A 13,693-nucleotide genomic window follows, 5' to 3' on the forward strand; every position below is an offset into this window, starting at 1 on the left:
CATTTTCATTTTTTCCAAGGTAAAAACTTGTGCAGATTTTTCAGGATACCCATTACACTATTTATATTTGTAAAATATACAAAAATATTAAATAATACGATTGGACACTTATAATTACAATATAAATAAATTAAAATATTTAAATTTTATAAAATTATCATTTCAAATTATATTAATTATTCAAGTTTTCTGCAGATGGCAACACTATCTGTAGTCAAAATTATAGACTCACTAATTAACTTAATTTAAACCTAATGATTTTTATTATTATGTTTGGCATTTACAGTAACTATTATTATATCCTGGTATACTTTATATTAAATATGCATTATATTTAATGTAGATTTAATTTTATTCTTTTAATAATTTTCTCTCAGAATCCGAACTATTTAGCAAGGCTATAGAGTTGGAGTCAGTAAAAATGGACTGACTCCAACTTTTGTTTTTTTTTTTTTTTTTTTAATTATGTATTTTATATTGGTTCAGGTTAAAGCTCCTGATAGCAACATTAACCTATTATCTTTTATTATAGGAGTTGCCTTTAATGTGAGATCTTATTTTATGATGACAATGATGATTCCCATACATCATGATCTTTCTTTGCACATTACTAATTACTGTTGATTTTCTTTTCATAGATTTATATTTGAATACATTCTGTACTAGCTAATTCTAAATTTTTATTATCAAAAGACCCATACAAAATGGCTAAGATGATTCAGATTAAATCTAGTGTTTTTAAATATTTTACTATAACCACTGATGGAAAAATAATCTCAGTAGTTCTGATAAGAATGCCTGATGATTCACTTGGTAGTGATGAAATGCCATTATAGGTTAATATAATCAAAGTATATTTTAAATTATTTAGAGGCAGGACCTTCTAAAATTCTATAAGTCAGAGTTGGGGCTTGGACTACCAACTCTGCAGCCCCACTATTTAGATACAGCAAAGTAAAAATAAGCCAACTTGCAAGGAAACAAATTAGTTATGAAAGATTTATAAATTGCAAAGATAAAATTTATTATTTTGTAACAATAATTTTTCATTCATTTTTTGTTTTACCAGATAATTTCAAATGCTTTAAATATTTTTACTCTAAATTTATGCAAACCACTTTTGTAAATTAAACTAAAATAATAATAATAATAATAATATATGTAATACTATATTGAAAGAATTATTATCTTACCTTGTTGAAATGATAATACAGAATGATAGGAAGATTCTAATCTTGAAATTCTTTCTGATACAGACATTACATCTGGGTCTAAGGCAAGTATTCTATTATATTGTCCTGAACATAATATACAGGAAATCATATTTTCTTGACTCTTACAGCTGCATTTAACTGAAGATAACTTAGCTGCTTTCGTACCCTTTAGGTGAATGTCTGTAAGCCAGTACAATTTTCTTTTCCTGAATGCTTTTAACGGACGTGTTCTGCTCACACCAGGAAGATAGTGTTCAGATCTGTCTGAAATACTAGAGTTTTTAGCGTTTTGTATATTATAGCCGTTGGATTTAATCCAATGACTATCTTTGTGATTATTATTGTCCACAGAGGATATGCTTTGAAACTTTTCATTTGTGTTATCTTCTAATTCTCCAGAATGAAAAGAGTTGTAACTTTCTTTTGCAGAATGAAATTTTTGACACAGGGCATTCAATCTTCGAATGCGCTGCTCCAAATCAACAATCTGGGCCTGCAGCCATATCCAACGGCGAGCTACTTCTGCTCGATTAACTGCCCATTTCCATACTGCACGTTTGTATCTGAAAATAAAATAGTTTATCAATATTTCCAAACGCAATTAAATTTTATATTTTTTAACTAATTGACTTATGAAAGATATAATGAATAAAATTTTATAATTCAAAAATAAAATAAATGGACTTCTAAAGAGAGTTTGTAAGTATTCAAATGAATTCACTTTTTTTCCTTTTTCTACATAATTTGAAACTCAAAACTGAAACAAAATAAAAAATAAAGCAAGAAATAAAAATTCAATATATGTATTGAACATAAATATGAATGAAACTTTTTGTTGTAAGTAAATACAATTTAAATCCATAGATTTTCAGCAGAAACAGATTCTTAAATTTTCTTACAGTTATAACTTTTCTTGACATTATTACATTCATTTAAAATCAAATTTCTATATAAAGAGAACACTTTGTAAAAAATATATCATCAACATAAATATTAAAATATATAAATATTTTTATATCAACGTTTCTACATTTAAACTTTTATTAGAAAGTCATGTAATTTTCACAACAATTACGTATATACTTGAAGATTATTTATTCATTCTACTCATAGTACCATCAGCTAAAGTATATGTACTTCCCTTTTCTGTCAAATAAATTGAGTGGTGATTATCAACTGTAAGCAACATCTGGAAGAGATAGGAATAAAAATACTTGTCTTTCCATTAAAATAAATAAATTTCTGTGTTTTTATTGTTTTTTTTAAATCTAAACTTTATCTCAATCAAAAACATTTTTTGATGAAAATTTTATTCCTTAAGTCTTTACTTATACTTTATATTATATGTATATAATACGCAGATGTTAAAATCACAATTTAAATGCATGTAAAACGACATTCACGCCATAAACTCGTTAAATAACATTACCCGCGAAAAAATGAATTTATAATTAGTACATCGAAAGCCGACAATTAACCTCAAAATAAATGTGAAATTTTCTCTGATATAGGTTATGTAAATTTATACGCCTTCAAACTGATAAAAATATATAGATTTATCTTTCTGGTAACAGTTTTATTTTATAGAATCGGTGAATTATCCGTCAGAATATGTTAAAACATGAATAATTTATACTGTTAATTTAAATAATAGCCGAAAATCATCGCTATTATTTAATAAATTAAACAATTTGTATACATTATTATAATGATAACGCTTGCAAATTAATATCCGAATACTGAATTAAATTCATAATTAATTCTAGTTATAAACAGACGTTACGTCGCATCACGAAATAAATCACATTGTAATTTGGCCGCAAACAATAAGCACGACTTCCCATATACTTAAAAATCTCTTTAGCCAGATGTTTATTCGCATTACAGAAATTCGATAAGAATTCTGCATTAAAATTTCTCGATGCGAGTTACAAGCTACACGTATAAAATAATATTTTATTCCTTCATAAATCATTCTACGACAATATGCCAGCTTACGTAAGACGCTAAAGGAAAGAGACAGCACAAAAGAAAAATGTATTGGAGCGTGATATTTTTATCTCTTACACGATATATATACTTCGAAAGTTATTTCTGATGATAGAAAATAAACCAAGCGCTCATATAACAAATTATTAAATCAGAATTACATTAAAAGATAACTCGATCCTTATAAAATTCTCGTAATAATCGATTGACTTTTCCTTCTTGTTACATAAGCGCCTTTTTTTCCCCGTTCGTCTACTTCATATTTATTCTGCGGAGTCTAAACGATACGCTATTCTTTCTTTATGTTATACCATGCTTTTGTTAAATAAGCCTCCAACAGAGAAACCGAAGCTAAGCTTTTCTTTCCTATGATACGCTTTCTAACATACTGTATACCTCAATACATCTTTATTAATATTTTTATCGCATTAAATATAAAATGTGAAAACGAGATGCGACCTTAAAAGAATGCTGAGATATTTTAACATTTTTATTAAATTTTATAGCTGTTAAGCCTAGCTTGTTAATTTGAACGTCTGGAAGAAAACTCACTTATTCATTACCCTGTTAAGTGGAAATTTATGATCCGTACACTGGATCAAACTCGCAGTTTCTCATTACAAATAATGGGTTATACGTTACGTACATTTTTTCGCTTTAAAAAATTATACCAAGAACGTAACAAGATATATTTTTAAGTATATATTTAAAAAATCAACCAAATTCAAAATGCCACGTGCGAAACGATAAGAAGATTATTTAAGCTTAAGTAGAACTTTATATTCGTAACCTATAACCTAATATAGAATTAATTTAATAGCTTGCAAGGCAAAAATTTCCTCTCTTAAATCAAGCGAGAAATATGTTTCCTTCAACTTTAGTAGATTAGAGATAATGATAAAATCTCTGGCGGTTTATCACCATTTTCTATCGAGAAACTCTCAGAAAATTTTGATTTCTTTCTAAACAAATCATTCAATTTTTAATTTAGAGATTTTAGAATATATAAAAACCACGCGGGATCACCGCAATATCGATCTTTGATTCTTTAAAAAAAACTACTCATTTTCTAAAAAATCCTAAACAAAATATATAATTATTTTACAAACGACAAAAGAATTTTTACACAAATTCCATCCGGATAAAAGGATTTTCAAACAGTCACTTTCAGAAATAGCGTTTGATTTGATGAGACGATGACGTCCCAAATAGAATTGTGTTACACATGAATTATTCACATGATAAAATATAAATTCCGAATCTCTAGCGATCTAGACAAGATTTCTGGAGATTCTATTTACTAAAAACTATACACTTCGAGCATCAGAGAACTGCATCCGCTATGATAAATTAAATTCAATGTAACTAATAAAATTACTATTAAGGCGTATGCGGTCTAATAAATTATTTTCGTTCAGAGGAAGACGAAATTTAATAAAGATAAAGATATAAATCCCTCGTAAGGTTTATTTATGTTGTATCGTAATCGAAAACTGATTTTATATTTTAATAAATTCATAGCAATTGACTCATTACATAGCTAAATAGATACTGATGTAGCGGTAAGCACAATTTAACTTCATTTCATTTCAGAAATTCCTTAAATGGAATTTGTGACGTCAAATTTCCATTAGGTTCGGTTTTTTTCCATAAGATAAGAAGGAAAAAAATTGAATAATGTAGCTTGATTACTTCAACGACTTTCTAAGATATAAAAGAAAATTCATCTTTAATTAGTACATGACATTTATCAACAATTTATCGATTTACATTTTGGTCAGTCAGTTTATAGTGATTTCGGACAGCCAATTTACTGCATACTTACTACAGGCGTTTGTAGACGTGATTATTAAAACCAAAAATTCTAAAATAAAGGTTTAAAATGTATTGAAGAGTCTGAAATTTAAAGAAAACCGATAAAAAACATGCCAACTCGTTACTGTTTTGAACATGGCAGCATTTGAATTTATAAGAATCTCGAGGACGAGCATACAAAAAATACTTCTCAAAGCTTGAATGGGGAAAAGTTTTAATTATTCTTTCAAAATTAAACTTTCTAAGTTTGTTCATAACAGGAAATTTAATATAAAAAATGCAGTTTTTCAATGTCAGTCACAATTTATCTCATGATCGAGTAAATTTTGATATAAAAGTGATAAGTAATGGAAGGGACACGGAAACTGAATAAATTCACTGTTTCCTGAAGTTTACAATGGATAATTGCGGATGTTGTGGCATTATCAAAAAAGTTAATAGACAATAAATTTATCTTGCCATATAATAATGTAATCAACATTCTCATTAGAAAATGCAGAAGTTCGTTAAAACAACGAGATCGTATTAAACAAAATTTTCATTAAGTATACAATCCATTATATTGAGCGAGGAGGTCATTAATTCTAGATATTGCCTATAAATTTAGTGGAATTCTATGATTAAAGAATGGCGAGTAACAACATTTACAACTCGTAAACATGTTTTTGAACGAGAGATATAAACAAAGACATTTAAACGTTAATTTAGACTGCATCTGTAGGGCTTAAACGTTTAGTGAAGATAATTAACAGATGTAGAAACATGCAAAAATTTGAACAGTTTGCATATCGTACCAATCAAATTGTTGAATTTATACTGTGAGATTCTATTCAATATATATTGTATAATTGTTCTCTTGTTTAATAATCGAAAATGGTTTTCGAGTTTTTCTATTAAAAGAAACGCAGTAGAAACAGAAAAAAAGAAGAAAAAGTACGTTAAAGAAACATGACAAAACCTGAACAATGACATCGCAGGTATGTCGTCTTCTAGCTTATATAATAACGTCAAAGGATAGAATTCCTTTTGAAACAAACTCGACAATAAAATTCGCTCTGTTCTTCGTCTTAAATCATTACAACTCAAATAGTTTTTTTTTCACACTTTACAGTTTCCGAGTATAGCTTATTTAATTTCAATTTTTTAAAAACTTTTTGCGGAGGATTTTTCTCTTTAAAGAAGGTAAAAATTTTTTAGAGCTCAACTTAATTGTAGTAATAATTCTAATCCGCTTCGACGTAAAAAATAGGATGTCTTTAAGCAGAATTCAGAAAGAAAATTTCAAAATTCCATTTAATAAAAATATTATACTTGAAAGAATTGAAGGATATCAATTACCAATTATGCTGGCACATAAGACTGCGTTTAAGTCTGTAACAAATAGTAACTGTGACAATTAATATAGTATCCAAAATGGATGATTAAACTTTTTCAATAATAAGGAAAAAAAAAATCATCCAATATATCTCTTCTACACTGTCGATCAATTTTGTGTAATTGATAACCGCTGAACTATAATTTAATTATTCACGATAAGAATATAGACTATGAGCAATAAATCATTATCATCATTACTAAGCCATTACCTCTTTAGAGAAACTAGATAAATGTATTGAGGAATTTTAAAAAATTAAATTTTGTTTAACATTTTTACACATAACCACGACAACTGATAATTACAGATTAATCTTATTAAAAATACATAATCAGATCTAATATCAGATAGAAAATTACAAAAATATAATTAATTTTAAAAAATATTCTCTAGTTTTTATTAATATATTTCTATAAAATCTGTGCAAAATGAGTTTAGACAACGAGTAAACTCGATCGGTAGGTCCCAAATTGTCGCTTGAAATATAATTAATTTTTTGGATAATATTGATTTAGGAGTTTTTCTAGTATGTAACGATAACAATCACGCTTCTTGTAATATAATAAGTCGCTTAAATGAATTGCCGGCTTGGCTTTCAGTACACAAACAACGCTCGAAACATCATTTGGGAGCCTTCATCAAGGTTTTTCTTCGAGGAAAAAAGTGTGATTAAACACCGGTTTTTATCGTTACTGGAAAGCGGATAAGATATTCGATATTAGAACGCTTTATTTTCGACAAAAGATATAGTTAAATGCGTTTCTAAAGCGTTGGAAAATTTTTAAACAACAAATAAAAGCATTTTTAACACTTCAAACTCCGTATCTGCTCGAGCATCTACTTTTTGTCCACTTTTTAAGGAGTGAAATCGATCCGGATGTCACCTTAAGAAGAAATCACGCTCGCCTTTTGGCTTAAACTAACAAAAATAGCTTCTGAAGAATTTTCTCAGAAAATATAAGTATTTTTTAAAAATTATAGTAACCTTTTTTTTTAATTCTCGAAACACTTTCGAAATCTTTCTCAGAAATCGTTCATTCGAATACCTTATATATTTTGAAAACTATAAAAGAATTTTATAAAAGGGTGAATGAATTTTCGTCACATTCAAAAGGTCAGCAGTTGAATGTAATAGAATTATCACTGAAGGAAAACAAGCGACTAAGTAAGATGGGGAAATATATATACACACACACACAACTTCTACACTAATCTACTTTTATGGTTTCGTGACAATCCTAAATTTGCAGCGTAGGATACTCAAAAAGTAGAACAATGAAGAGAAACCACAGGTTAACGTTGTTAGATTTGCAAATAAAACACTTAAAACATTTAATAGTTTATTGATAAAATTCGATTTGTCTTACAAATCAAGACGGCATAAAAATATTTAAATTTGAATAAATTATACAGGAATTTAAATCGATTGATAGGATTAATAGAGTGAAACAAATTCATTCTCGTTGCTGCTAAGCTACACATATGATAATTTAAAATGATACAAGCAGAAATTATTCACAAAAGTGAATTCGAAGTATAAAGGCAGCCATAAGAAAAAATTATGTTTCTCTCTCCCTATATATATATAATAAATACGTATCATCGAATGTTTTATAAAATAATATATTTTTATAACAGATGAATATAAATAAGTTCTGAAATATAATTTATTCCACATACAAATTTTAACGTTTATAACACAAGTAAGAAAAAACAGTTATGAAATTTTATAGTAGAAAATCGCATCGACCATAAAATTTATGTAGACAAATCTAATATATTAAAAAATTTAAAGCGATAAATACATAAAAGTGTTTGATGTAGTGACCAAAATACAAACTGCAGATATGCAGAAACTTATAAAATTCGAAATCCTACATTTTCAGAAAATTATTTGTAGAAAAACACTTTTAAAAAGACAAAATTTGCTAATTTAATGCCCGAAACTTGACAGCAACCATTTTCTAGTAATTGTTGTTTAAATTTCCAAAGAATTGTCAAATTATATCTCAATCAATTTTTCAAGAATTGTCAATTTATATATTTAAAATGAGTCCAGAAAAAAACGACAAGTAAGCTAATACAATTTTAGTTATTCCATGTTTTAAAGAAGGAAAAAAAATATACATTCCGTTAATCTCGCGGAAAAAGTTTAACTGGAAATCTGCAGCTTATGTCAATCTTTAAATATTCCGTGTCGAATACTTTAATGAAAACATTTTCGTTCTCCAATTAAACTAGAATATTTTTTATCCGATTAAACAGCAAAACTGACTGCAATTTTTACGGATTATCAAATATTTTGGTTAACGAAACATTTCGTAAAAGCTTCGTTAATTGATTTATTACATTAATAAGGGACAGAGATGATTAACTGATGACTATAAAAATATTCCTATAGATTTTTGTATAATATTAAAGTAAATTTCCCTTAACAACCTTTTCATCCAATAAAAAACGCGAACACTTTTTCCTTCTATAGTTTTCGTGTGTTTCGGATATATAAACACAATAACCAGCCACGCCTGAACAACAGAAAACCATTCATTTTAAAAGATTACATCCTTACCTATTTCAAAATCACTTTCTTACTTATTAATAAATCAAATACGTGTCGCAACTCTTGCTATAAAAGCTAATCCACCCCGACAAAACATCGAAATGAAACGTTCCCTAATTTATTTTAGTGATTTATCATTTTTATTTTACTCGACGACGAGTTACTTAACACGCGATAGATTAAAATTCTTTCGTATCCGAGACGATTCCGAATTTTAACGAATATTAATATTAATATTAATAATTACGATATTAAATTATTAAATAATAAAGGAGAAGCGCAGACTTTAAATAATAAAAGATGAATATTTAAAACGTTTTCGTAGGTTAATTGACTGTTAATCTAATTAGAATTTTCTTATAATGTGTAATTAAGCAGCAGAAATTGAAATTGGTACTTTTTTTTAATGCCGAAGAACTCTTACATTGTTTAATTTTTGATATTTTCAAATCGTATTAAATAAAACCAGATTATAACGAATGAATTGAACACATATATGCTAAAAAAAGAGACGTAATAAATATCACGTTAATGTAAGATGACCTCATTTGCTGGTATCTAGTTCTATTCTATTGATCAAATAAAGCAAGGTGCCCGGTAGACTGCAACGTTATTTTATTCAAACAGGCATAAAGTGATTAATTAAAATTTATTTTCGACTTAAAAAAAAAACTTTCAGAATGATTAAACGGAGTAAAAAAATTCTTTAAAAATCGATACTAATCCTAATTATTAGCCTTTAAATTGTTTTTTAACTGTACATATTTAAAACGATATAGTTATATGTATAATCTTTTTAAATATTTATAAAGTTAAATTTTAACTTACTTTTAAAAACTGTTTAAAAAATAAATTTAAAAAATATTATTTATTAATAATCTGTCATGTTTTATCCGCTTCTAAAAATTTGTGTATTTTAGATATATCATCCATTTTAAAATATGTAAAGAATAAAGAGAAGGAAGTATTTTTCTTATCAAATGAAAAAAAATTCGATAAGATAAATGAGATTTTTAAAAATATTCATACAATATTTGATAAAAAATATTTAAACAAATTTTTTCTTTATAACTGAAAAAATAAAATAGTGACTAAAATCATAAGTGATTTATAAATATGAAGTTATAAAAAAATAATAATAATTCAAAAATTTTAACAGTAAATTTATTTAAAAAGTTAAAAAAAATCATTCAAAGCTTTAATTTTCTTCTTTTGCATTTTAAAACGATGAGGTTAATATACACATTATAATTCTAATTACGGAGGAAAAAAGATTTCACGCAGTTAAAAAAGAATTGAAACCGAATTACTTTAATTAATAATCACTTTTTCATCTTAAAAAAAAGGACCTCAAAGAATGATAACGATTCTTGGTAATGTATAATCTTAATGTGTAATAAAAAGAGGCTAGCCTATCTGTCAAATAGCGGATTTCTAAATATATAACAATCTCGATGTAAATTTACTGATAAGAATCGGGGAAAAAAAATCTGTACACAAATAAAATAAATTGGAAGAATATTCATCTTCATGAAAACACTTTTGGTGAAAAATATACTGTACAGAAGAGATGTATCAATCAACACGGTTAATCGTTAACAAAGACACGTTTAATTATATCGTAAACAAAGCATTAATCCTATAAATCCAACAATTTGAAATATTTATTACTGTAAATGAGTATTCTCTTGAAATACCGTAAAGATTAATCCGATTCTGAACAAAAATGGAAACAAACAAGCCGGGAAATTTTATTTAATGAAAGGAAAAGACGGAAATCAGCAGGACATTGAACTCATTACAAAAGATGCCTATACATTTCAATCTTATTCATAAATGCAACATAGTAATGGTAAAATTATTAATAATATGAAAGTAATAAGTATTCTAGAGTAGTCCTTAAATTAATAAATTTATATTTGAAATTACATTTACGAATATTATATATAATAAATATATTATGTTAAAGAGCAATTAAGCTATTTGATATGCTTAGTACTTATCTAGATCTCACCATTTGTGGTATTTTTAATTACGAAGTATGTACTGTACACATTTAAATTTCGTATGATTTATTAACGTTATCGAGAACCGAGATAAAGTTTAAAATTGATTCCTGTGTTGAAATTTATATAAAACTAAATTGAATAGTACCACTTTCGTAGACAAATCTAATCGATTTTTCCTTTCGACGTTCTGGGAGAAGATTGAAGGACACATTTCTACTTTAACATATTTTAAAATAATTTTAATGATCAAGTGAAAACAAAAGTAACTGCGTGAATACAATCAAGGCGATTAACTTATACTCGCGAGATTGTCGAAAATTATACGAACTTTCGCTACTTAAGGCTGTTATAAAAAAAGTATACGTTGTTATGTGCTGTACGATAGTTAACTTGTACACTTATTATCTGTTCACTTAAAATTTCTAAAGGATTGATAAACATTTTAAAAATGTCACTGGGAGATTATTTTCTCGCTAAATCCTTATATACTGGAAGATCTTAAGTATGATTTTACACGCACGCACGCACGCACACTGTATATAGAGGAATCCTCACTTTCGATCGCTTCTAACCTTATTTTGTGTCATTGTACTAATAAATTTCCATCTGAAACGGGATAGTTGTTTTCACGATACGGCCATTTTATCGTTTGTAATTATAGCAACTTTCATTTTATAATTAACTGAGTAATGTTTCGTTTTTTTAAAACTTGAAGCAATGCAATTATCTCTACGTAATGGATAGTTTCGCGTATCTGACAGAACATTATCAAATGTCATTTTTTCCCTTTTTATAAGTCGAATATGAGGCATCAGACCAAACATAATAACGATAGATAAATCTTTAAACCTCTCTAGTTATTCTAACATTTTAAAAGCGGAAAAACTTTAATCGATAGTTCTTTTCCTTCTTTTCCCCTTTTCATGAAGGTTACATAGTATTTAACGCGATAATATATATTCGGAGTGGGCTAACCAGTCATGGTAGGAGAGAGACCGGTTAGCGAGAAGAATGAAGATGTGGAGAAGAGGAGATTGACCGGAAAAACGATCCTAAAATCTCAAGGCAGTGACTAAAAATGTCTAACTAGACAAGTATTGCTTGTCATTGCCATCTGGTCAATTTGTGAGATTGAAAATGAAACTTTTTTCCAAATCATGCATCAATACTTTTACATTTTTCATTTCAAGAATGAGAATTTAATTAGCGATTATTTAAGATTGAAATTGAAGAGCAAGAACGACAAACAGCCTGATAACCGGATCGCCTTATCTGATGCAAGAGATAATAGTCCAGTGCTTTAGCACTTATCTCGAAGAATGATAGAAAAGAAAGAAAACAAATATTGGTAAACGAGATAAAGTTAACGTTAATTCTACTTCGGAAATTTCGCACCATCCATAACAGAGAACAAATCTTAACTAGTTACTTGGCTAGAAACATCGGTACGAAAATGAAAGAGTAAGCAAGTTAATTAATGCTAACTTCTCGAAGCTGTAGTCACCAGCTCGATGATACTACTATAGAGGAAAAAAAATTATTATTTATTACTATCACGAATGATTTATAATGTACTTTTATATATATATATATATATAATGAATGGAATCACTTCAATGCACTAATTATTAAAGCATGCTTCGGATCAGAGCGTATAAACAAACTTTGCAAAATATGTTCTACTACTGTACTGTACAGTATTCTCATTTATTTTCTTTGTTCGTAATGTATAAATTAAAAATTTTCTTAAAAGGTTGATTTACTATTAAAAGCATAAAACATAAATTCGAACTAGTCTACATTTTATCACTAATACAGACTAAATTCAGCAGATCTTAGGAGCTTTTTGTGCCAAATATTTCAAGAAAATTGATGTTTTTTTTTTACTTAAAAATAGGAACAAAACCCCTACTTTAAAAAGTCAAAATTCGAGACATCCATTGTATTAAAATATTCAGTCAAATCTTATATCCATTTATAAAGAATGCAGACAGAGATAGCGCAAAACCAATGAATAAATTGTTAGACATCTCACATCCCCAGAATAGTTATAATACATTTAACAGCAAAATTTTTATCTAAGACCATTCTCCAGGTGAAAATGTCCTCTTTACAATATTAAAATTTTATATTGAATTCAAATACTTATTTAAGATTGATGGATTTATGCGATTATCTTATAATATACCTTAAACAAACTAAAAATAAATCTATAGTTAATAAATCATATTTACATCCATGTATATATATATTTATTATGGACATGATAATTGTTCCAGTTACAATCATCTTTCTAATCTGGTTGAATATTTCTAACCTGACCGTCCTTAACCACGGATTAATCCCATACCTATTATAAAAGAGATTGGGTGTGCCTCTCTACCCGACTGTGGACAGGAGAAAGACCAAGATTCAACCGGAAATCGATCCGAAAAGTCTCTTGGCATGAAAACGGTTGCCGTGCCAACTTGACTACTGCAAAGGAAAAGTAAATGAAAGACAACCATTAAATCGTTCCTCTTTTATTAGGATACGCTTCACGGAATAAATATTGTAGAATATGACAATTGGAATATTTAAAGAATTTGAAGAAAGGGAACGTCAACGATAGCTCTTAATGTGTACGAGTTCTTTTTATCTATCAAAGTAAAATATGAAATGCAGTTCGGATTTCTTAGGGAACTATAGAATACATTGAAAAGAAAACCATTTTGACAATTAAATTTTACTT

General features: G+C 27.5%; 1 protein-coding gene across 2 annotated transcripts in view; it reads right to left on the reverse strand.

Moving 5' to 3' along the window:
* LOC136985159 (KAT8 regulatory NSL complex subunit 1-like) overlaps window positions 1–13,693 on the reverse strand; it is a 79,557-nt gene that overhangs the window by 23,027 nt on the left and 42,837 nt on the right. For both annotated transcript variants that reach the window (XM_067282367.1, XM_067282366.1), the window contains one exon: window positions 1,194–1,777. In XM_067282367.1, the coding sequence (XP_067138468.1) occupies window positions 1,194–1,777 (584 nt within the window). The remainder of the gene's footprint in view (window positions 1–1,193; window positions 1,778–13,693) is intronic.

The sequence above is a fragment of the Centruroides vittatus genome, unplaced genomic scaffold (assembly GCF_030686945.1).
Source record: "Centruroides vittatus isolate TY-2023 unplaced genomic scaffold, ASM3068694v2 contig_955, whole genome shotgun sequence".
Lineage (NCBI taxonomy): Eukaryota > Metazoa > Arthropoda > Arachnida > Scorpiones > Buthidae > Centruroides > Centruroides vittatus.